Here is a 24,703-nt window from a genome sequence, read left to right on the forward strand (position 1 = left end):
TCTGTTAATGTTATCATTCTTTTTATTGATTTTTTTATTGATTTGCCATGACGTCCAAAGAATTTTTAATAATAATAAGGATTATAGTTAATATTTAATATTGTCTGGTTGACAAAGCACTCACGAACAGTGAACGAGCGTATACAAGGCACTACAGTAGTACAGTAGTACAGCATCTACCCGTAAACATTTCCAATGCCAATAGAACGTATACGCGTTCTATTTATTTTAATAAATGTAAATGTTTACCCAATATATGCCTGTATATGGAGCATTTATATATTATATATATTTATATTCATTTATATTTTAAAATATGTGTTTGTATCAATGAGCATATTTGTGCTTGTTTATATATTTTATTTATTGCAAGTTAAAACAACGGATGAAGGTTTTTGCGGAAAAATTTAAATGTACGTACATTTTGTTTCCAGTAATTTTACTAATATTGAAACAATTTATATATATATATGTATGTGTGTGTATGTATATATATATATATTAATTTTAAAAATTATATTTATGTATACTTTATGATTTTTAGTCTTCTTTCGCATATGATGTGCCAATACAACATGCATTATTTCGATTTATGATTTTTTAGATTTTTCAGATTATAATGGGCCAATAAAAATTGCATATGTATATATAATATATATGTATATAAAATATAAATATCAATTTATTATATATATATATATATATATATTTATACTGTGTATAGTTTTTTTAGAAATATCTCTGCATCTCATCGTTATTGAGTCGGTAATCCAAATTATTTTTTATTTTTTGTTTCTTATTAAACTTGAGGCTGAAATGCACTGATGTTATCATTATTATTAATGCATTTATCCGTATTCAACCTGTTGTATCGATGTGCCTGAACCGTGCATAATTTTTAAGATATCTCTACTATTTTTACTTTTTTTTTGCATCATCTTTCCTTCAATCTTTAATTTTTAAGATATCCATTCTAATTTTATTTTTTTAAAATCATCATTCCTTCAATCTTTAATTTTTAAGATATCCCTTCTAATTTAACTTTTTTTGAATCATGATTCCTTCAGTTTTCGATGCTGTTAAGTTTACAAAAAACGTTACAAAAATTTCAGTGTTTTCTTAACTGTTGCGGTAATTCTTACTCGAAACTAAATTATATCAGCGGCACCAGCTGAAATATTTCCGTAAAGTCATTGGTTATTTCTAAATTTATAACTGGATGGATTTTAAATACTATAACTGCTGCAGTATCGTTTTACGTTTATCAGTGTCATATAGATTCCGTGTACTAGTCATTTTAATCAAAAATTGCATCGGCAAAGTCCATCAATATCATCGCAGTCACTTTTTAAGGAGAATGAGTCTTGCTATTAAGACCAGATTAATCGTGCACGACATTAGGCCAATATATTAGAATCAATCGTGCATGACATTAGGCCTAGAATTTGATTTATGGTCTGCAATTAATACAAACGGTTTGGATGGTTTTTTAGGCTGGTTTACTGATATACTCTAGTCAAATCTGTTGAAAACTTATAAAAATTTACTGTAGGCCTCATAAGTCGTTGGATCATAACCAACATTGTCAGCTCAAAACGGTGACTAAGTATTATCAGCGTATTTAGCCACAAAATTCATTAAATACAAAATATCAAACCAAAATAAATCACACTGGCATTCTTCCCAAATGATATTCTGGAAGAATATTTTCAGAAACATACATAAATTCTGAAGTTTGACTGGCACGAGAAGGAAGTACTTCAAAACTGTTGACTAATGAAAATGATACACGAAACATTCTGCAAAAAAACTACGATGAGCTGATGATGCCGTCACGGAGAACTCTAACAATGTTAAACATTTCACTGTTACTTGATTACTGTAGCTAATGTTTTTTCAAAATTATGATACTCGTTTTATTTCAGTTAATTTGCAATAAGCAAAATTGAGACTCTGGAAGTGTGCTTTTAATAAATATAATTGTTATTAGTATCATTAATTTGCTCGTTCGAACGCTAGATGTAAAAGTATATATCAAACAACTGATCATATCTTAAAGTGTTTAAGTACATCATAAAAAATAATATTAACAGTGTTGAAAGGTGTTTTTCGTTTAAAAGCAATGTTTAGTCAAATTAATTTAACCATAATCAACGTAGAAAAAATGTATTTGAACATATAAAGACAATTTAAATAAGTACGGTACACGAATGTGAAGCTTCAATATCATTTTTAACCACTAAATGTTCAGGAGATGTAAAAATTAGAATGATACAGTGATTTGATGAAATGTGGAAATGGTTTTACATTTAAATACAAACTCATAAACAATTTCTCATAAATAAATACCAATATTAAAAGGGAACATATTAATAAAGTGATTAACACAAACAAAAATATACGGCTACAAAACTGCCAACCGGTTTATTGGCAAGCAAAAACATAATTGCCTATGCGAATAATTTATGATGAGAAAGATAACAAACAAATAATGTGAATAATGTGAAAAATAAATGTTCAAAAAGTAGTTGACTGTTTGCAAACAGTAACAAAGAAATATACATGATGAAACGTAGACATCCATGCAGACACCCATCCAGACATGATACTGTTTAAGATATGACTTGGCATTTAATATCACCGTTGATGATACAATACGCTAGAAAAAAAATAAATCCAAGAAAAACATAAAATATCTTCGAAAAAATGGATTTTTATATCTAAGATGACGCCGACAAATTAAAATTAGCGACTATTCGAGATCTTTTAGCAGAGCCGTCAGACAATTTAGTGACGGATGAACTGCCTTTGTTGAAACTCTGGGGTGTGAAGCAGCCAGCATGTGGTGATTGGTTGACATGTTGTGAAATGCCGTTGTTGCCGTGTTGTGAGATGTTGTTGCTATGTTGTGGTGTGTTACTGCTTTCACGTGGTATGTTGCAGTGACGAGTTGGAGTGTTGTAATGTTGTTTTGGAGTGTTCTGTTGATCAGAAGTTTTGTTATTACGTTGTGCAGTGTTGCTGAAGTGTGGAACGAGATCGTTACGTTGTGGAGAACAACAGTTTTGTGAAGCGTTGTTGTGAGGTAGCAAAATAATATCACTTTGAAATATGGCGTCAACAGCAGCATGCTGGCGTTCAATTTCGCTAGATTCCACGGTACTGCAGTGTTGTGTGATGTTCGATCCACGTAATGTAATATCATGACGATGAGTGTTGCATTCTAGTTGAAGTGGCAAAACTTCATCTTTTCTGAGTAAGGCTTCATTGACGAATTGTCGATTTTTACTGTCGATTTGAGAAAGTTTGTCGACACGTTGCAGGCTATTCGCTGTTTTATCAACAGTTAGTTGAGAGGCGCTGCTACATGATTGATTGTGGAGGACAGGCTGCGGTAGACTGTTCTGCAGATGAGTGCAGCTGGCTCGAGACAGATCACCAGCAGCTATCAACTTAATGTTAGGAGTCGATTGTTTGTCGTTTGGTAAAAATCGAAAACATTGTTCGTTGGTATTATCATTCAATAAGGATTTTATGGCTGGAGGTGTGTGTAGATGTTGATTTTCGTCTTCTGAATGTTGCGCACTTGTTTTCTCCATTGAGAAAAGATTTATGCTGTCAATCAAGCTAAAACGCCTGTTTACATTTCTAGTCAACCCGAATTTGTTGTTGAGATGGTCATTCAAGAATGAGTCATCGAGACAGAAGTTATTATGACTTACAATTCTATTGAAGAGCGGTTGGTAGCGGAAATCAACATTAGAATTTAATGGAGTGGGATCAGAAAATCCTGCAAAATGATGTGACTTTATGGGCCACCGACAAGAAATTTGTGCCTCAGTAGAATTATCTGCATTTCCTTTACAGCCGGGAAGGTTGTTAAATTTCGAATAAAAATTAACTGTTTGTGAACGTGGAAAGTTCCATTTTTGAGCGGTCGACAAGTCATTTCCATCGAGTTTGAAATCTTTATTCTTAAAAATATTTTCAACTTTATCAAATTTTGTTGTACTTCTTTCCTCAAGACCCGACTGTCTGAAGACATCAGAGGGCAGGAGTTGTGCTGCAAATGCAAGAAGTTCAGAAACAGGAGTTCGACAGAGTGGAGTTTTAAGACCTTTTTTTTCATCTTGTGTCAGTGTCAACAAATCTATAAATTCAATTCAAATAATAATTCTTTTAATATAAGCAAATGAAATATTTTTTAAACAAGGTAGTGTCCAATGATTGAAATGATATGTGATGTAATGTAACCGTAGTGTAATTTAATGATATGTCATTTTTAAACTGAAGTAAAAAAAAGTGTAATAGTTAGCTCGAATGGAACTGCTGAATGAATGAATGAGAAGTAAATGAAATATTTAATAGCAGTTTTTACATGCAATAATTACCTTCTGGAAAACATAACCTTTCAAAAACCAAGCCTTTAAAATATAATTTCAGAACCAACCAACAATTGTATGCGTCTTTCAGTGACTATTTAAAAGCATTGTTCAAAAATTACAAAGGCTGCCATTAAACTTAAACCCAATCTAATTAAACAATTAAACAAACACACCAAGTTTGAAATGATTTGTTACACCAAGATAAAAAATATAAGCTGACGAAAACACACCTTGCATAGATTTTTTAGATTCTAATTTCATGAACGACTGTGTATTGTATTGCGGTTCTAAGATGGGTGATGGGATGCAAGAAGGCACTGGACCAGACAGCAAGTCCTTGAAGTCGTTGATGAAAATGTTTCTGTTGTTGACATTGGTGACTGTGTTGTTCAAATCCTTCCTAATTATGCCCTTGTTCATGGTGGCACTTATGTCACTGTTGTTGTGCACCTTGCTGCCATTAAAGCTTTCTACACATGAGTTGGAACTGGCTCTGGCATCTACAACAAAAGAGTGGCGTGCAGTATCGTCAAGATTGTCATTTGGTTTTGTATTAAGAGCACTGTTGCTTTTGTCCAAATGCTCTGAAAAATATATATTCATACATTCAGTTGTTCTAATGAACAGTGTTAATTTAATTATTGAAATACTTTTTTTTACAAAACCGGACGTTAATTAATTAATGAAGCACTGACTCCTGAAATGTGGTCTGAGACAGACATTCCAGTTTGAAAGTCGACCGTCAAAAGTGACGACATGAGAGATGGAGCGGATCAACGAGGCCAAACTCTGCTGTCCATAGGAAGCGGGAATCAAAGAAACTCTAAATTTTAAATCATAACAGATTAATTGATAAAAAAATTTAACCAACAACAAATTATGAGTTTCATGTTTTATTTGCATAATCATAACATGAAGTTAGTATAACCATAACAGAGTTAGGCAGGCATACTTGAAGAAGTTCCTATATTCGTCCTCCAATTGAGACATGGGTGTCTGCTGTTCTGGGATGTTCAGCAGCATCAGACGTATGTCTCTGGCAAACATCTGGGCCGGAGTCAACTTTACAAGTGTCTCAAATGGTGGTGACGGAGATGATGACGAACGTAATGTGGGCCCCTGATATAATATCCCATTAAAAAATTGTAAAATTTTATAAAAAAAGATTGATGTTATCTTGAAACGCGTTAAATAATAATAATAATGGAAATATTACTGCAAAAGTGAAAACCTTGGAGATGGTCACGTAATCTGCCATGTGCCTGGCCAGGTACTCAATGGTCAGCTCCTCATTCCTCCCACCACGCTTGTAATGAAAATTATACAAGGCTTGTAAATGGTCAAAGGCCACACTTCCATCAGAGAACTCCATGATAAGGAGGAGAACATTCAAGCACTTGCTGTCCACATCATCAGCATCACCAAGTGCCGACTTGTCAGATCTCTTCTTGCTATTTATTGGAAGAGCGTGCTGGAGTTTTGATGTAATGGCCGACTTTCTATGCAAATATTTTTTGCTTGTTAACAGATTCTGATTGCCTCTTCTTTCGATCTGCCCATTTGTTAAATTCATATCTATCAATACCAACACAAAAGCACTAAAAATAATTCAAATTTTAGTTGCCTAATCATGGGCTTAACATTAAGAATAGAATTGAACAAATACGTGATGAAAGCATAAATGAAGCAGACACCAACCAAAATGTTGCCAGACATCTTAGAGACAAGTGCAGAGATGCTGTGAACTCCGAAGGCAGACAACTTGAGCGGACGTTGAAAGATGTCGCTGTATGCACTCAAAAAATCATTGAAGGTAAGTGCAAATCTGCCACTTCTGTTGAGCACATCCTCGATTACCCTGTCAAACTCTTCCTCCGCCACTTGAATCATTTGGCAGTTTGAAAGGCTTATATATTTTGCACCGTTACTTTCAACTATCTAAAATAAATATTTAAACATTTCTTTCTATAAATATTGTTTATATCAAAGAAACAACAAAAAGTAACTGCTGTGAAATTAAGCCAAAAAATACCTTGAAGTATTCGGGCAGTGCTTCAAATATTTCGAGCAAATTCATTCCAGTGTTTGTGACATCGAGTTTGTACTTGTACTTCTTTTCAAAAGCACTTTCCAGTTCAAAAGTTGAAAGTTGATAATTTTCAGAGACACTCAGCAGGTCCGAGTACCTCTTAATGAAAACTTTTATAGATGGCGAATCCTCTTCAAGTTTTTCTTATGGATATATATTAGTATTTGTTAATAATGTTCTGAACAAAGTAAGATGGGAACAGGAGATATAAAGACATAAGCTATATTATAAAATTCAATAAAATTTTCTTTAGTCGGTTGCTTGCTCTGACGCTTGCTAGGAAAACGAAACGATTTTAGAACTATAATAATTTACATACATCAACATAAAGGTATTGCATTTTCCAGAACTGTATTTCCTATCAATGATGATGAAGAAATAAATAGAAAAGTTATCTAAAATGCAATGGTAGAGACAGTGTGTTAAATGAAAAATTTCTCATTCAGACTCACCTTTTCTCGGCATGGATAAAATAATACCCTGTTCATTTCTTATTATCTGTAACAATTGCAGATATTGATATTTCACTATGACCATCACACTACCGACACTAATGATTCTTAAAATCCTTATCACCAACAACAAAATAAACTTTTGATAGCATCATCACCACCACCATCATTTTCACATCATCATCATCATCCTCATCATCAGTAACAACCATGATGAGTGCGTCCGGTAACTCAATGAGTAGATCCTCCACATAGCAGACACCATACTCTGTTATGTTCAAGGAACGATCCAAGACTTTAGCTGAATGAGACGAAAAAGATTTCATCAACATTATTCACCTATCCCAAATTTTTCATTATATTCTTTATTGTAAATATCAATAAAATATCATGTCAGATACTTATCGAGCAAGCCTTGGCTATTATAAAACGTTTACCAATAAAGATTTGCGTTTATAAAAAAAAGCGTGTTGTATATATTTATTATATTTATTTAACATTTGGCGAGGAAAATTGAAAAATTAACAAGAATAAAACTAACTCAATAAAGCAACTAAAAAGTTAGAGTCAAATGAAAAATGTTGACAGTTGATTCAAACACAAAATGAACTAACAATATGCATCTGAAAGTTCTTCCACATTTAAAGATTTGGTTGGCTGACATTTCAAAATCCTCAGCAATGTCGATGAAAATCTCTTAACCTGTGCTCTGTGGGTCAGTGTCAAACAGCTGCTGGGACCCGATCCAAGAATCTAGTGGTCAAATGAGAGCAGCAATATTTTTAAATGTCACTCTGCAACTTTCAGAACATTGGCAAGGCAAATGCATTTTAAGAAAAATTTTAACTGCAACACACGGAAATGACTGACTCACAAAATTACTTGGTTAATGATAATACTAGAGAGTTACAATATAAAGAAGAAAAATGTACAGAAGAAAAATATGTTACCTGAATAACATGAGACAGTGACTGAACCAATTCATAAATATCAGCACATCCAAAATCTGAGCACCTGAACTGTCTGCCGAAGTAACGTTGGTAGCATGCACTGAATGAATTCAACTGCACAACACAATCAGGTTGACTTTTGATTAGTTCAGTGAGTTCATGGCCCACTTGTGTCAGAGGCTCGTCCAACTGAGGGCTCAGCCAAGCAGTGTTCACTGTGATTTTATAGGTACTCGATCGTGAAAGAAAACTATTCATACAATTGAAAATTTATTTAAGTGGCCTGATATAAATTTAATAAACTGACAATTCTGAGAAAAGTTAAATTTAAAGAAGATTCCAAAACACTCAAAAATTGCAAAGTGCCATCACCAAACAAATAACAGCAAAGAAAAATAGATGAAAAATGACATCGCAACACAAACGACCTCCATCAATGGGAGATGTGGACCTCTTCTCAGCCCACTGTATCTTCTTCACCCCAGTTGTCATGACGACGGTGACTTCTACTCCTTGCACACACGTAATCAAATGCTCCAGGGACACACCTTCTCCCGACACCTCCAGGCTCAGAGGCGAGAATTCACGAGCATAACAAGCTGGAAAACTATTGGGAAGATATAATACTTACAAATTTTTAACCAAAACATCCACCTAGCTCATTTTTCTTCAACTTGATTATATCCTTTATATTTAAACAACTTTATTCAAACATTCAAAGAGCTAGCTAAGCAAGAGTTTTGAAAACATGTGTAACAGTTTCTGCATTTGTCAGATTATGAATCTCTGGACGCAAAACAAAGATTGATTGATTGATGAAAAAAAAATTATTTGTATGATCAACCATATTACAATGAATGAATAAATGCTTACGTAACTGCTAATGCACAACACACAAACAAAACATGAAAGCATACATCTAGGTTTATTACTATAAGCATATATACACTGCTAATTACAAACAAGAGATTGCCAAATGTATGAGCATATATATATATACCTGTTCAGAGGCATACTTCCCTCATGGCATTGAAGCAACTTGTGCAGCTGAGAGGAGAAACTACGAAGAAGAAGTTTGACCTTGGGATCAAGGCTCATGTCGATATGAATCCAGGCTAATCTGTCTGTATGTTCGCAACATTTTCTTTGGCAATATACTGGCAAGGTCGTTGCGGCTAGTAATGCAGACTCTTGACGATTGATTCCATTCTGGAATGTCATAAAAAATTTTTTAGTTTTTTTATAGTTCGCAAATTTCCACCTGATTATTTCAAAATCGTAGTTGCCTACAGTTATTTTGATGCATGTACTACAATTGAAGGTGATTCGGTAATAAATAATTAAAACAAGTATTAAAATCAATCAACCCACAAAGCCTGAACATCTTTATAAGCTAGCAACAAGGTATCAATAGAATGTTTGACAACAAAGGAAATATATCAGTTAGAACCTCCAATTCGTTACACGAGCCACCAACATCGGCACAAGCAGGTGTAGAAACATAATTGTGATTATGAGCATCTTTGTTGTGGGCGTTATTATGGTTGCAGTGGCTGCTGTTGCTACATGCGTCTGCTGATGCTTTCAACAAGACGACCTTGCCTAAGCCTTCCTGATCAGTAATCCTCACATAATCTCGCAAGTTCTGCAGATCAAGTATGCTAATGTTCTTCTGGTATCTGAATAACAAAAATTGAGTCTTAACAAGCTCGCATTTCAACATTAATTGATTCATTGTTATACTTCCCAAACATGTTATTAGAATAGAAATTATTGAACGCTTCAGCACACAGACAGACGTGCAGTGCTAACCTTTTCTCAAAAAGTTCAAAGAATTGGAAGAGTGGCAGTCGTTTGCCAGGAATGGAACTTAGTAGACTTACAATATCAGACCTGAACAATAGAAAATACAAATTTATGACAAGTTTTGTAAAAAGCAACCAGAAAATAGTGAAACAATACAATCTCAAAAATAGTTTTACTTGATGGTATTTTGTGGAGATGTTACAGCAGTTGATTCAGAATTCAAGATAGCCACATGAATCCTCTTGTATCCAATCTTCTTTCTGTGAAACTGTGAGACTATGTATCTTGCGTCTTCGAGAGAGGCAACATTCACAGTGGCAATACTCGTGTTGTTCGCCTGCATCTGAACTGCCAGAGAATTCACCTGAAACAAAGTTTTAATATTGAAGATGTTTGCTTAATCAATCACAAAATTGTGAAAATATTCATTACTTCTTTATTATAAATTTTAAAGATTTCATACTAAAACAGTTTTTTTTTAAATTTCAAACATTCCTTGCATATTTGAAGATAAAAATTAAAAAGATGATGAAAAAGTGATAAGCTGATATTATTGAAATAACCTGCCTATCTAACCTGCACATTCTGAAATTCCGAACTTAAAATCTTCTTCCATTCATGTGTGCTGATGTTGTAATCCAGATTAGATACCACAAGATTGATTCCAGCTGAACTGCTTGCACCCTTCTTGATTCCTCCTACAGCAACATTGTTGCTGTGATAGCACTCCTTCGAGCCAGTGCAAATAAGGTTGCTGCTACTGATCGACTTGGAATTCTTATCACCATTTCTCATTGGGGATCTCTCTGTGAAGACAGTTGAATAGTCTTTACCTTTTTTAAATTTTATTCCAGCCACATCACCAGCATTTGAACTCAATCTGGAGAATAATGGCTGAGGTTTCAAATGACCCAGTTTTTCAATAGTATTGTTGCCATTCAAACCGAGATACTGCTGCTGTTGCAATGCAGGTCGACGAGCTCCTGGAGTTCTCCGGAATGCAGCACTGTTTCCATTTCCGGCACTATAAAACGAGCGAGGAGATAAATTGTGGTGACTGAAATGATGGTGGAAATGAGCCAATGATACTACGGCAGTAGATGAAGTAGTTTGAGATGAGGTCACCGCCTGTCTGTAGGGTTTTGTGTTACACGTGGTTGAGTTGGATTCCGCAGAACCGGATGGGTAACCAGAATCATCCATATTTAAATTTCTTGGCGAATTCACTTTACTATTTTGTGTAATGTTGTTGTTGTTGCTAACCTTGTTTTTATAATTTTGTTGTTGGTTAACTTTCTCACTGAATGCAGTGTCGGGGGCAGTGCTGTTGGTGTCAGCTGTGTGTTGTTTTAAGCTGTTGTTCAGTGACAAAACTTGGGCCACAACAAATTTGTTTGCTGCAGAATTTGAAATGACATCTTTAATATTATTGATGTGAGAAATAGTATTTTTCCCATTTTCATTCTCATGAACAAGATCTAACGAGCTTTGATGGGGGTATGTTTTCTTTACATTGTCTCCTAAATAAAAAAAAGTAAAAGTTAACAGAAATAAACGCAAACATACAAACAACAATTGTTGGTATGCGATGAAATACTAAAAAAATAATTCAAAATCTAGATACCATCATCCCCACCGAAATCAACGTCTTTTGTTAAACTTGTTAACCCAAAATTCCAAAATGGGGAATCCCTAATGGACTTTGGAAGCACTTTATTTTGTAAGTACTCTAACTGAAGTTGCAAATTCTTTTTGAAATTGGCAACAACTTTTGGATTGTAGTAATGATTTTCTATCTCAGCATTACAGAAGGCACTACCATTAATTAATGTGCTTCCACTTAGTAATGATTGCTCAAACATATTCAGGAGCAACTTGTTCTTGTCCACTCCAACCAGTAGATGGATTTTTATTCTTCTTCCATGCAAGCATTCATTATAAAACCTTACTTTTGATCTGAAAATTCAAGAAAAAGTTCGGCATAAAAATAATTCTTACTGTTATAATGGGAATGCATGTCACTCTCTTCACAACATAAGTTCAGTTGATATAATAATTGTAATCTTTTACAAAATTACTCTTAAAAATATTAAATTAATGCTATAAAATAAAATTTCAAAATAGGTTCGTACAACTCAATTTTTAAACTAAAAATTATTCAACTTTGAGAAAATAAAAAAGCTTAGTCACGTATGTACATAACATGGAACCTAACATATGAAACAGACAATCCTTAATACATGTTGTAAGCATGGTTTAAAAAAAAAATTTTCATACTGTTTATAAATTGTTGAAATATTTTCAGCACATGAGTTAAAAAGTTGATCAACTTAGAAATAAAATGTTGCTGAAACATTTTTGAATAAAAGTTTACATTGGCAATGAAATTATTTGGTAGATTAATTCTTATTGTAAAAATGTATGTTCTATACAATGTACAACACTTATTTAACAAGATTAAATCATTATAAAGCTATAAACTTGAAATTGAAGTTTTATACGATTATGGAATATAAAAATTACAATAACAAAAATAATTATGAATAAAACAACAACAAAAAATAATAATAATGACAATATGAAATAATTGGAGAGGAGTTCAGACCTGAAAGCAGCTTCCCAGGAGGGGAAGCACACCAGAGCAGTTTTGTTGATGATGTACATCACTTTTCCTTTGCCATTTTTGAACATTTGCTCAATGTCTCGACTCAAGTTTTGGTAGTTTACATCGAGTGGCAAGTTGTCAACAAGGATCAACGTCTTGAAGTGTCGTGTAAGTTTACATTATTTTAATGTTTGCAAGAACACATTAATTAATTCATTAATCAGCAAACTAATGTTTATTACTTACAACAAAATCAATGTTAATTAAATAATAAATATAGAAATTAATCCGCAAAATAATGTTCTATTACATCACAACAAAATCAATGTTAAATAAATAATGAGTAATTTAAAAATTTGGTGATAACAACATAATAAAACCGTGAAAATTCTCGCACCTCAGACACAGGAGGCATGACAAAATTTTCAAAGTCAACATAGAATGCAGTCATGAGGTAGTGTTCGTGTGGAATGGTAGTCAGCGCTTTTGAAGGCATTTCATTGTGTATCACAATGGTCTCAAACTTGTGTATGTACCTGAGGTCGCTTATTTCAGGCGAGAAGTTTACATCACCTTTAATAATTTAATCAAATTATGAACATGAAATTAATTTTTTAACATGAATAACTGTTTACATTTTCAGACAATTTACATCTTTACAATTAACTTGAGCATACTCGATATAAGAATTACTGTGCTGGGTGATGAATGAAATGCGGCAAACTTCCTCATTGAATGTTTTAATTTGTCGTCTGCAGAATTCTTGCTCAGTGCACAGACATGCACCACTGTCACCTGCACATGTACATGGTTAGATTTTTTTTAACTCATCTATTATTATTCTCACACCAAGTTCCTTGATTTTATGATTTTTTTAAAGTGAAAAATATAAAAAAGTCTACCCAAGAAGATAAACAAAATGTCCAAAATATTGATTAAATTAAACAGACAGATAAGCAATTGAAAATAAATTTGAATATTCCTATCTTTGTGTAGATTATGACATTATGGATATTTCAAAGCTTATGATTTATTAATTGCTGTAACCAGCATTCTAGTGTAAGTGAACTTGTTAGTTGAATTAATTCATCATACTTAGACAAACATTACCACAATTAGTAAATTTTCAACTGCAGATTTATACTGCACACAAATGCAATATACAACAATATTCTATTTAAGTAAAGTACCAACACTGTATAACTATAAGTGTATAGATAGTTTATGATAAGTTTATTATTATTATTATTTATTATTAATAATTTATTTTTTTATTATATTATTTTTATTACTATTTATGAAACTTTTTATTTATTCATTAAGTAAGAAGATTAACAAAAAAGAATAAAAAGTCAAGCCTGTGCATAATTCAGTTCCATCAGGACATATTTGTTTTGCTTCTCAGTGTCGCATACCGCAATGAACTCGGCCTCAACGTGCTCGTTGAAAAACCTGTTTCTTATTTCATTGACAAATAATAGGGAGGAATAGTTGCTTGGCACTGGACAGTTCTCGATATCCCAAAACACACCGATTGGCGAAAATTTGCTATTATTAACATATACAGCCATTTTACTAGCAGGATCTATATTCTATATAATTTTCAAGGCTAAAAATTAATTTTATATTAAATTAAATTATAGTATGATTGTTTACGAAGCGCACCGTTGAGTAGAGCATTCATCTTAGTTCAAGTTTATTCCGTTTGGCACTTCTTTACCACACTATGAACGCATAAATATCAGTATATATACTATTTCACACTATATAGTTTATACTTAGATATTTTATAACCTAATCTGATAGAATTTAAATTTAAAAGGTAACGTAGTTAAAATAAAGATGCGCAGTATAAATATAGGTGTTCAACTCACATACTAAGGACTAAGTTCAACCGTGGTTCAACCACATAGTTTTGGATTATTAAATGCGCTATATAAGCATTCAAAATTGTTGAACCTGGAATAAAAAAATGGAATTTGTACCTAATCAATAAAACTCAGACGTCGATCGGAAAGCATTTGCGTCATTTTTAGCTGTCATGGATCCATATACTTAAAAAATAATTATAAATAATTATTAAATTATTATCCATAATCTGATATTCTTCAAATTAAAAAATTATATGTATGACTTTAACGCTCTTTATTCTATTGCATACTGTAGAATTTAAAACTTTTGCCTTTTCTTGATGATCCTACTCTTCTCCTTCATGTTACTTCGCTAGTCTTATCAAGGATTGATTATTGTAACTCGTTCTACTATGGTCTTCCTGATTCTATACTCTATCTTTTAAGTGAAGCTTTTAACTCTGCTGCTCGTCTAGTTGCTCGTGCCTCTTTCATATCTCATATACAGTGGCGGATTAACGCACAGGCACCGGCCTGGGGCGGCAAATTTTGGGGGGTGGCAAATTTTCAAAAATTATTATTTAAAAATATTCAAGTTGAATAAAAATAATTATTGAAATTGATACTTTAAAAGGATTTAAACCAGAAACTCGTGCTGAGGATAGAGGAATTATTTCTAATTTGAGTTTTCTTGAAACCGGAATTATGGTAGAATTGTGGGGTTTTGTTTTAAAATGTCTGAACAAGTCTAACGTCAAACTTCAAAAAGTAGACATTGATCTATCGACTGTAATCGAAATTTACGACTCACTTTTAACGTTGTTTGAATCACTCAGAGAAAGATTTGAGGATTATGAAAAAAAAGGAAAAGTCCTGTCTTTAGTTGATGACTACAAGGTACCGCCATTAAGAAAACGGAAGCGGCATTACGACGAATCAGTTGACAATGGAACAGAATTTACCACTCGAGAAAATTTTCGTGTAATCATATTTTTGGTAATTGTGGATAACTTAAATTCTGAAATGAACAAGAAACGAAACGCTTATGTAGAAATTAATGAAAATTTCAAAGCAATTGTACAGTTCAAAACATTGTCAGTGGGTGAGCTAGAGATTGCAGCGGATGGATTAAGATCTTTATTTCCAAACGATCTAGACGATACCTTAAATACTGAACTGTTACATTTAAAGTTTCATTTGGCTACCTTAGACAAGAATGCAGTTCCACACACTCCAATTGATTTGTGTAAATGGATAAGATTGAATGACTTGCAGTGTGTATATCCAAATGTAGACATTGCACTTCGGATGTACACTTGTACTCCTGCTACAAACTGTTCGGCCGAGCGATCTTTTTCTTGTTTAAAGCGCATTAAAAACTATTTGCGTTCGACAATGTCCGAAGAAAGGTTAAATTATCTTGCAATTCTATGCATCGTAAAAACAATTTTGCAAGATTTAGACATTAATTTCGTTATTGATGAATTTTGAAATAACTTTTATAAACTGCAATGAAAGAAGATTTATTTTTTAAAATTGATAACATTTCATTACATGAATATTATTAAAGAATGTACTTAATAAAAATGTTTTAAAAATATTGCGTTTATATTGCAAAAGTGGCAATCATTATATTTGTCGACGGTCGTAAATTTTTATGTATATTAAGAAATATCACCGCATTTTCCGCATTGTTAAGTTTGTATAAACTTTTTCTATATATATATATATATATATATATATATTTTGAAAAACTATCAATTAGCGCCATATAAATATTTGTGTGTATATATATACATATATATATATAACGTTCATCAAAAAACTTTAGTGAGAAAAAACGAACTACAAACATATTAACGCCAAACATTCGGTAGAATTTATAGAATATTGTAAAAATTATGATCTATTACCAACACACACACACACACACACACACACACACACACACACACACACACACACACACACACACACACACACACACACATATATATATATATATATATATATATATATATATATCTATATGTGTGTGTGTGTGTGTGTTTGTACAAATTTCATTAATTTATTATATTTATTTTCAATATTTCAAAGTTTACGAATATATTTTATGATGTATGATTATAGCCAATCATTATTGTATGCCAAGTTGACATCTTTCAGAAAGTTTTATTTTAACTTTTTTAGGAATCGATTTGAAATTTTGTTTTCGGGATTTTTCATTTTATGCCTCAAAGATATCTTTCACAACAGATTTTCAGGAATTTTTAAAGACTCACAGCCCTTAAAGAATTTCAGATATCTAGACACTGAAATATTTTTTACAATTTCAGACTTATGGATATATTACAGAGATGTTTTATTATTAGACCATTTACTTATTTTTAGATCATGTGGTTGACCACATTTTATGTTTATGTTAAGTTAATAAAATATCACGATTTTAACATTATTGGTAAAAAAAGATTAAAGAAAACATCGATCAAGTCATATTTCAGTTGCTTTACTGTAATAAGAAATTGTTTGTTGCGTAAACTTTTACATTATAATTTTGACACTTAATATAATATTGAAATAATAATAAAAACTGCTGTTGCCATTTACAATTCCTTTACACATGATCGAAGTGCAGCTGATTTCCTGTTCAACATTCGAGACTCGAAAAAATGCCATCCCAAAATGCTGCTCTCAATGATTTAATTGTTTGTTCATTTGAGCTTACTTTGACTTTCATTGCATTCTCTCAAACATTTTTTGAGCTCTCTATTTTCCGCTTGGAGTTTTGTGATATAATCAAATGTTTTTGATAAAATGGCTCCTTTATTAAAATTTTTTTTGTCAGTTGGACAGTCAGGTAAAATTTTGGCAATCTGAAATATCCATCTATTTAAGGTTTCTCTTCTGCGTCGTTCAACTTCTTTGTGAGCCAATTTCTTATCACAACTAATCGGTTTGGTTTCAGAGATAGGTTTGGTTTTAGACTTTGATTGCGCCGCTATATTTTGCGGAATTTTTGACTCTTTAATTGATAATGATAGATCAACCATTGAATGCGAGAAACCATTTAGTACGTTTTCTGCATTTGAAGTTGTATCCATCATTGGTTGCATCTCAGACGAGAACCCTGATGATTCAATTTTTCCAAATGATAAAAACTCATCAGTTACCTCAGCCTGCATTAGTTCATCCATTGCCTGGTTGTATGAGTCCATTGCCTGATCGTAGGGGCAACTGAACATCTGTGATTCAGTTGTGACAACTCTGTACTTAATTGAATCGCCAAGTTTATTTGGCTGAAATGATGGATAAATCGAGTTTGGAACAATTAAATCATCAAGAAGGTTAAGGTTAAACCGAAACACACCCTCGCCATCTTCAAAATCATCTTCTTGCATATTGTAGGCAAAACTCATTTTCAACAAAGAAGTTAATTTAATTATTTGGTTGAATAAAACAAACAATTGTTTCTGCTGCTTTTATAATGATTTTTTAACAAAATTTTTTGTTATTTTCAGGGATTTTTAAATTTATCACTTGTTACAAACTTATAAACAAAATTTAGGTGCTAAAAATTGTAAATAATTTGTTAAATTAGTTTATTGAGCCTTTTTACAACTTTAAGTTTAAGCTTTACGTACCCTTTATCAACGATCGGTGATAGAAACATAGACTTCTTGATAATAATATATTAGTATATTTTAATATATTTTTGCAATATTGTAAAAATTCTTCCGAATGTTTGGCGTAAAATTGGTACGTTTAATCCAAAATTAACGCCAAACATTCGGTAGAATTTATACAATATTGTAAAAATTATGGTCTATTACCAACATTTAATATATTTAAGAATCTATGCAATAAAGTACACTACACAAATCAATAGATTGTGAATTCGACATCGTGAGCCAGTTTGTTCAAAAAAATTTTGAATACATTTTCAAATAAGCTTCGATTTAATTAAAAAATTCAGAGCCTTGTCTAAGAAATTTTCACTAGGTGACAAAGTTTTAAAAGTTTTGGAAATGATAATTATAGTATCAATTCTTTTCAAATCACGGAAGCCTAATAGATATTACATCAACTTTCTAATGAAAATGAAGTTTTTTTCATGGAAGAATACAATTCTTCAATCTTGCGGTAAAAACATAGATTACAAGCCTAAGGAATAAGCTTATTTGAACCAGGAATGAGCTAATGACAAAACGTCTAATTTAAATTGTCAATAAAAAATTGTTCATGATTTTGTTTATGTTTATGTAAATGTTGATGCGTTAAAAATGCACATGCACTAACTCTTTTGTCAATTTGAAATAAGTGACTTTTTTTTATTAACGACTCAGTATCACAAAAAAAACAATTGATGTTAAATTAGCTAATCACAAGTTATTTTCAGTGTTAAAAAACTTAAAGTTCATCATATGTTAGAGTCGATCGTCTCGTTTTTGAAGAAAGAAAATCAGCCACCACTGGCCGAGGATCAAAATTTGCGGTACCTATAGCATTTAAAGCAATGCATAATCGGTCATTCACAGTATTTCTCGACATAGATGATCGAAGGTCGCTTTTTAATTCTGTATGGCATGAAATTACCCGTTCCGTGATCATGCTGTGAGGGCAAGTTATAAGAAATGTTTGAACCAGCTTGTTTAAAAGAGACGACGGTGTTGTTTTTTTGTAGCAATAAGTACAACTTGGCAGTATTGCTTTCATGCGGCTTAAAAGATGAAGCAATAAATGATTAATAGTAACCAACAGCATCATCTACAAATTCTGAAACATAATTATCACCAAAAATATCTGATACAATTTGCCGACCGGCTTTGATCATTGTTTCAGCATTTTCAGCATTGGCAACATCTACCATTGCCTTTACTTGTAAATCCTGATCGACATCCAACCTTCTCTCAAGGAAGTTCTTTGCACATGTGATTACCTCAAGACGCACTGTTTCAAAATTTCATGGAATGACGCTGAAGTACGTGGTCGCGTTTTTGCATCAAATCAGCCAAGGTAACAAACGTGCGTTGAGCTTCTTTTTGTAAATCAGTGAACTGTCGCAAGATATCCAAAGCAACAGCACTCATGTTTAAGTTGAATGAAGTTTGGGACCAATCCTTCAGAAAACCTCTTGCTCTTTGCTTTTCATTATTTTTTTCATTATTTTCACCTTGTTGTACAACTGTCTTCCTGTGAGCGCACATCACCTGATGATTAGACAGAACTGCAAGTACAACATTGGCAAGGTGCTCCTCAAAACGAACTTCATGATGCCGTGGAAAATGTTCAGCAGTCTCACCCAAATTTGCAGCAATTTCATGCAGGTTTTCTTGTCGGTAGCTTGATCCACGAAAATAAGTAGCGAAATTTTTTACATCTGTTAACCAATGACGAAACTTCGGAACCACGTTTTCAACGCTTTCAAAAGCCAGGTCAGATCTGTGAGCTATACACCAAAATGTCAACATGTTGTGCCCTAAATACTCAAACATCTTTACCCACAACCCCCCGTGACGTCCAGTATTTGAATTTTCCTCATCTGTCGTAAGACCCACCATCTTTGCTTTAATGACATCTTCAATTTCAAGATACTGGAAACGTTTCCGCAAAGCATCGACCATCCCAATTACTCCTCTTAACTCACTGTGGCATTCGCCCAGAAAACTAGCTTTCATCTCAAAATTAGTGTTGTCCATGTATCTGGTAGTAACAAACAGACCGTCAGCATTGTATTTATCAACAGATTTGTCAATTTTTAGGGCGACACAGTCTGCGATTTTCAATGCTTGAATAACTCTGCTCAATTCATGCTTGGACACAAATGATAATATCTCTCTGTACCGGTCAGGATTTCTGTAATGCAATGCTGACTGGGGTGGATTAAACGCCACAAAGTCACAATCAAAACCGTGATCAATGTATTGCTTAACTTGGTTTTCTGCATGCATTTGTGCTAGTGAACGACTTGGCCAAGACCAAGCTGACAGCGTTTTTGTTACTGAATCATTGTGTACATCAACTGTAAGGCGAATAAGAGTTGATATCAGTTCAATATTGTGTTGTTTCAAAATTTTTACCCATGTCCATTGCTTTCGTGCAAGATCGGCCCGTTGTGCAGCACTATGAGCACCACCTTTCAAGTGATCAATAATTCTTCGAAGCTGTTGCATGCCGTCACACCGAACACCATCAGCTATTGGGACAGTACCATTTCGAGCATACTTTTTAGCTTCAGAAATGTTATCGTAGCACAGTTTGCATTTTAGACCTTTACGAGAACCCAGTTTTATTGCTTTCAGTTCTGAATGGTGTTTCTGCAACCAAGCAGCATCAAGTTTGAAGCCTTTGTACATCTCCATATCTTGTTCTCTTGCACTGACTACCTATAAAATATAGAATAATTTTTAAAACTTGCACATCTATGTATAAGTCTCAATCTAAATTATTTCCTAAGTACTTATCAGATAAATTAATTGAACCAGTTTACGATCGTCTTCTTGTCCTCGTTTCTTCTTAACTCGTGTTATACACTCTTTTGTAAAATCTGCTTTTGCTTTTTCTGGTCCTTTTCTCTGAAACTCTCTACCTACTTCTCTGACTACTTCTCCACCACTTACGAATTTCAGAGCGGATCTCAATCAATCAATCAATTAGCTTGTAAAACGCTATTTCCGCGATGTTCAACAGCGCTCCTCAATGAATTTTGAAAACAGATGGGTCTTGAGATCCGCTCAAATCTTTGGAGATGATCTGATCAAAAGGTAACGATGTATGTGTGACTTGAGAAACACATTCTGCCTGTACAGGTACTTTTGATTTTGCTGCTGAGATATTATTTGTTACTGATGTAGAGTGATCAGGTAAAGTGGTGTCATAAAAGATATCCTCAGGGTCACATTGTTCATTCTGATTAGGGACTGTTGTTGCTATAGAATGGTTAAAAAAACTGTCTATTTTTCTTTGTTTTTTAGGATAATGAGAGCTTGATCTTGCTATATCATTCTGTGCAGTAGTTGCTGACATTTTTAACGTAAACCTTCCTGCAAAAAATAATTTAACGAAACATTTAATTAATTAAAAACTGTCTATTTTAAAATCATAAATATTAAAACAACATTTGAATATTTAAAGTTTCGTTTTCAAGAAGCGGTATTTTATCTATAAAAATTATTCACTAACTTACAAATGTTAAAATTTTTAACTTTAATCTAGTTGTTTATTTATCAAATTGATTGATCTAAGAAATTGGTCTTTTAAAAATTAAAAAATAACTTTATAATTTTTTAATAAAATATTAACGATAATATTATAATCAATAAACCATAAAATAAAACTAGTTGGAAAATTTTGAGAAAAAAATTTTTTTTTTGTAATCAGTTTAGCTAAATTTAAAGTTGAAATCACAATCAAAACAAATAAATCTAAGCTACTGCAAAGAATTGAAAAAATTTAAAAATATGTAATATAATTTTAATAATTGTATTATGTTAATTTATTCTTTTATTTTTTTGAATTCATTCAATCCATGATTTAAACAATTCAAATTTTGTGGAATTAAAACAAAACCCAAAAATTTTAAACTTCTACTAATTAGGAATAATTAAATAGTTTAAAATATCAATATCTAAATGGCATTACTATACAGAAATAATATTAAATATTTAAAAAAGTCTATAATCTATTTAAAGATATTTATCACATTAAAAAAAAACACAAATTTTTTACAGAAATTGATTAACAATAAATTAAATATTATACACAATAGGCTTTCAGTAATCAAGTTAGTTAAATTTTAAATTAAAATATATGTATTTCTGAATACAAGAAACTAAATAAATAAAATAAAAATAAATACATTCAATCCTGGATTTAATTAAACAAATTCAATTATGTGAAACTTAATACAAAACCCAAAAATTCTAAATTTATACTACCTACAAAAACAAATAAATATATACCACAATAATATATAATAAATTATCTGTAATTCAAAGATATTAACCTGCGCTTTTGAATTAAATATGCCTTGAAATTTAATCAAATCAATCCAGCTTAAGCTTAAAAATAAAGTATATTCTAAAAATCAAAGTCTAATAAAAACATAATATGATAATAGCATAAACTAGCCATCAATTTGCCTTGCAATTTTTTTAAATATTGAATCAAAGATTCAATAAAACAATTTCAAAATTGTTAAATCACTTAAATCCAAAAAAAAAACAAATTCTATACCACTACTACCTTATAACTAAACGTTTAACCGTATTATCTATATACATTTCAAATTATAAATTTATGTGCCTTTGAATTTTGAACCGTTTTTTACGTTTGGTTTCGTTTACGTTACGCGTACGTGTGATTAATCATTAGTGACGTTACCCGGCGAAATTATGAGAAATACTTTCAAATTTGTAAAAAATGCTATCAAAATATTATTTATTTAACAAAATATTTATTTAACAAAAGAAAAAAGACTTCGGTAATCTCGGAGACGACAAAGTGGTTTTTCCAGAAATATTTATTTATAGTCAACAGTTTAAAGAGACTCATAAGCTCCACCCACGGTGCAACTAATAAACTAAATACAGCCTGCATGTTCGCTGGTTAGCGACAGTATAATGTAAACAGCCGAAATACTAGAAAAAGGAAAACTGTTTTTTGAGTAATTATTTTTAAAATGTTATTGAATTTAAAAAAAATAAATAAAATGTAAAACGCTTGACAATGCAATCTACCCTTAAACGATTTTGAATCAAAATATAACTAAAATTTTATGCTTTGTACCATATAATTAGAATAAATATAACGGCCTTCGCTCATTTTTGACGGTCGAACAAGGAGCTTACTTTCGGAGAAAAACTGGAGGGTGATTTTTTATCACCCAAGTCAAAAGTTACGATCGTATATTTACTAATTTCGGAATATTGCTTTTATTTAAAATTTCAAAATGTTTTAAAAGGTGATACTAGATGCTGTTTTGGGATAGATATTGCTGTATGACGATTAAGTATCTTTTTGCATTTTAAATAAAAAAAATTTTTTTTGAACCACCAACAACACAACACTAAACGATGACTAATTAGTAATTGAATTACTAAACTCTAAAAATTAAACTAAAACTAATTTCTACTGATTCTAATTACTAATTGAAATAAATAACAGATAACACTAACGAACATTAACAGATTAGACTACTAGAAACTACCAACCACTACACTAATACATACTACTACTACACTAACGACTAACAGCACTTGTTCCTAAGATCCTAAATTCTATTGCTTGATTGGTTTTAAAATTTTTATTTACAATGCTTAGGTCTGGGAATAAAAAATATACTAAAATAAATATATTAAACAACTTACCAATCAATTTTATAAAATAAACAATTTTGTAATTTGTTCAATTCAAGCTTTAAACTCCCCAAGCTAACTAGCAATTTAATTAAAATTTATTAATTATGAGTGATTCAAACTAAATTTTTTTTCATTTAATGTTTTACAAAATATTCCTCATTCTTAAATTGTAGTATATGTTGTTATTAAATTTATTAAAGATAATGTGTGATTCCAGTGATTCATCAATCCATGACTTGTTAGATCATGATCATTCAGTTTTAAAGAATCCCCATCACCATAACCAATGAGGTTTGTAAAAATTGTACTTTTAATTTATTATATTTTATGCACTTAGAATGTTGTGTTATTAATTATTATCATTAATTTATTAAATGCTGTGCATACCTATGGCAAGTAAATAAAATAATTAAGCATAGAAATAGCCACAATCAAATTAATTTATATAGGCATGAGTATAATTTGGATAATAATAATTAAAAATATCGGTATCATTGAAAATGGATAAAGTCATAAATAAAAAAATAAATCATAAATTGCTAAAAATAATAGTTCCAGTAATGTTTTGCCTTACACCTACATCTTTTTTTCATTCTTATATTATAATAAATGTTTGTTATCAAATATATCAAGGATTGATTTCTCAATCCATGACTAGATTGAATGTGATGATCCTACAGTTCCAGAGGATCCCCATCACCATTAGTCAATAAGGTTTGTAGAAATCACCCCAGGCATACCATCAATGTTTTGTAGTCACCTTTTAATGTAGTGTTAATAAAATGACATTGAGAATAGTTATTTAAAACAATTTTATTAAAATTATTGAACAGGTATGACAAGATTACTTTCTTAATGTCCTAGTGTGAGGAAGATGTAAGCCATTTGTCCAAAGATAATCATATGCCTTATGCCCATACAAATGCAGTGTCAACTCGAATGATTTTTGATCAGAGTCATATGTTCTAATTTTTTTAAACTTTTCCAGAAATTTTTCTGTTAATTTATTTGTTACATTAAATACTTGATGTGTATTTCATATAAAAACTTGATTATGCCAATTTAGTTAACTTGTTAAGCATTAATATAAAATTGACTCTACTTGTAATGGTGATTGGTATGATGATGATGATCCCAGTCCTAAACAGGGTTTATTATTCACAATGTCATTATGCCCTTTCTAAGTTTTAATAAAATACATGGAATATTG

The 24,703-nt window shown here is 31.7% G+C and overlaps 5 protein-coding genes across 5 annotated transcripts; 1 reads left to right on the forward strand and 4 right to left on the reverse strand.

The window, feature by feature from the left end:
* Positions 1–2,582: 2,582 nt before the first annotated feature.
* HELRODRAFT_190347 (hypothetical protein) lies at positions 2,583–12,783 on the reverse strand (the record flags this gene model as incomplete). Its single annotated transcript, XM_009013549.1, has 20 exons — positions 2,583–4,150; positions 4,616–4,969; positions 5,081–5,207; positions 5,337–5,516; positions 5,617–5,933; positions 6,080–6,323; positions 6,418–6,617; positions 6,927–6,972; positions 7,136–7,227; positions 7,541–7,679; positions 7,877–8,091; positions 8,305–8,483; positions 8,877–9,085; positions 9,327–9,555; positions 9,689–9,769; positions 9,859–10,046; positions 10,259–11,202; positions 11,307–11,638; positions 12,288–12,442; positions 12,685–12,783. The coding sequence occupies 20 exons, from the start codon at positions 12,781–12,783 to the stop codon at positions 2,721–2,723; spliced, it is 5,760 nt and encodes a 1,919-aa protein (XP_009011797.1). The 3' UTR covers positions 2,583–2,720.
* On the reverse strand, positions 12,766–13,825 carry HELRODRAFT_133869 (hypothetical protein; the record flags this gene model as incomplete). Its single annotated transcript, XM_009013550.1, has 3 exons — positions 12,766–12,860; positions 12,965–13,082; positions 13,673–13,825. Coding segments are annotated over 3 exons (366 nt in total), but the record flags the coding sequence as incomplete, so codon positions are not given.
* Positions 13,826–15,373: 1,548 nt separating this feature from the next.
* Positions 15,374–15,625, forward strand: HELRODRAFT_153320 (hypothetical protein; the record flags this gene model as incomplete). The annotated part of the gene is made up of 1 exon (XM_009013551.1): positions 15,374–15,625. A coding segment is annotated over one exon (252 nt), but the record flags the coding sequence as incomplete, so codon positions are not given.
* A 1,238-nt stretch (positions 15,626–16,863) lies between these two features.
* Positions 16,864–17,055, reverse strand: HELRODRAFT_148263 (hypothetical protein; the record flags this gene model as incomplete). Its single annotated transcript, XM_009013552.1, has 1 exon — positions 16,864–17,055. A coding segment is annotated over one exon (192 nt), but the record flags the coding sequence as incomplete, so codon positions are not given.
* Positions 17,056–18,662: 1,607 nt separating this feature from the next.
* HELRODRAFT_167821 (hypothetical protein) lies at positions 18,663–21,160 on the reverse strand (the record flags this gene model as incomplete). Its single annotated transcript, XM_009013553.1, has 3 exons — positions 18,663–18,781; positions 19,110–20,520; positions 20,918–21,160. 3 exons carry the CDS (start codon positions 21,158–21,160, stop codon positions 18,663–18,665), a joined length of 1,773 nt encoding a protein of 590 aa, XP_009011801.1.
* Between the last annotated feature and the right edge of the window lie 3,543 nt (positions 21,161–24,703).

Source organism: Helobdella robusta (assembly GCF_000326865.2).
Source record: "Helobdella robusta unplaced genomic scaffold HELROscaffold_12, whole genome shotgun sequence".
NCBI classification, from domain to species: domain Eukaryota; kingdom Metazoa; phylum Annelida; class Clitellata; order Rhynchobdellida; family Glossiphoniidae; genus Helobdella; species Helobdella robusta.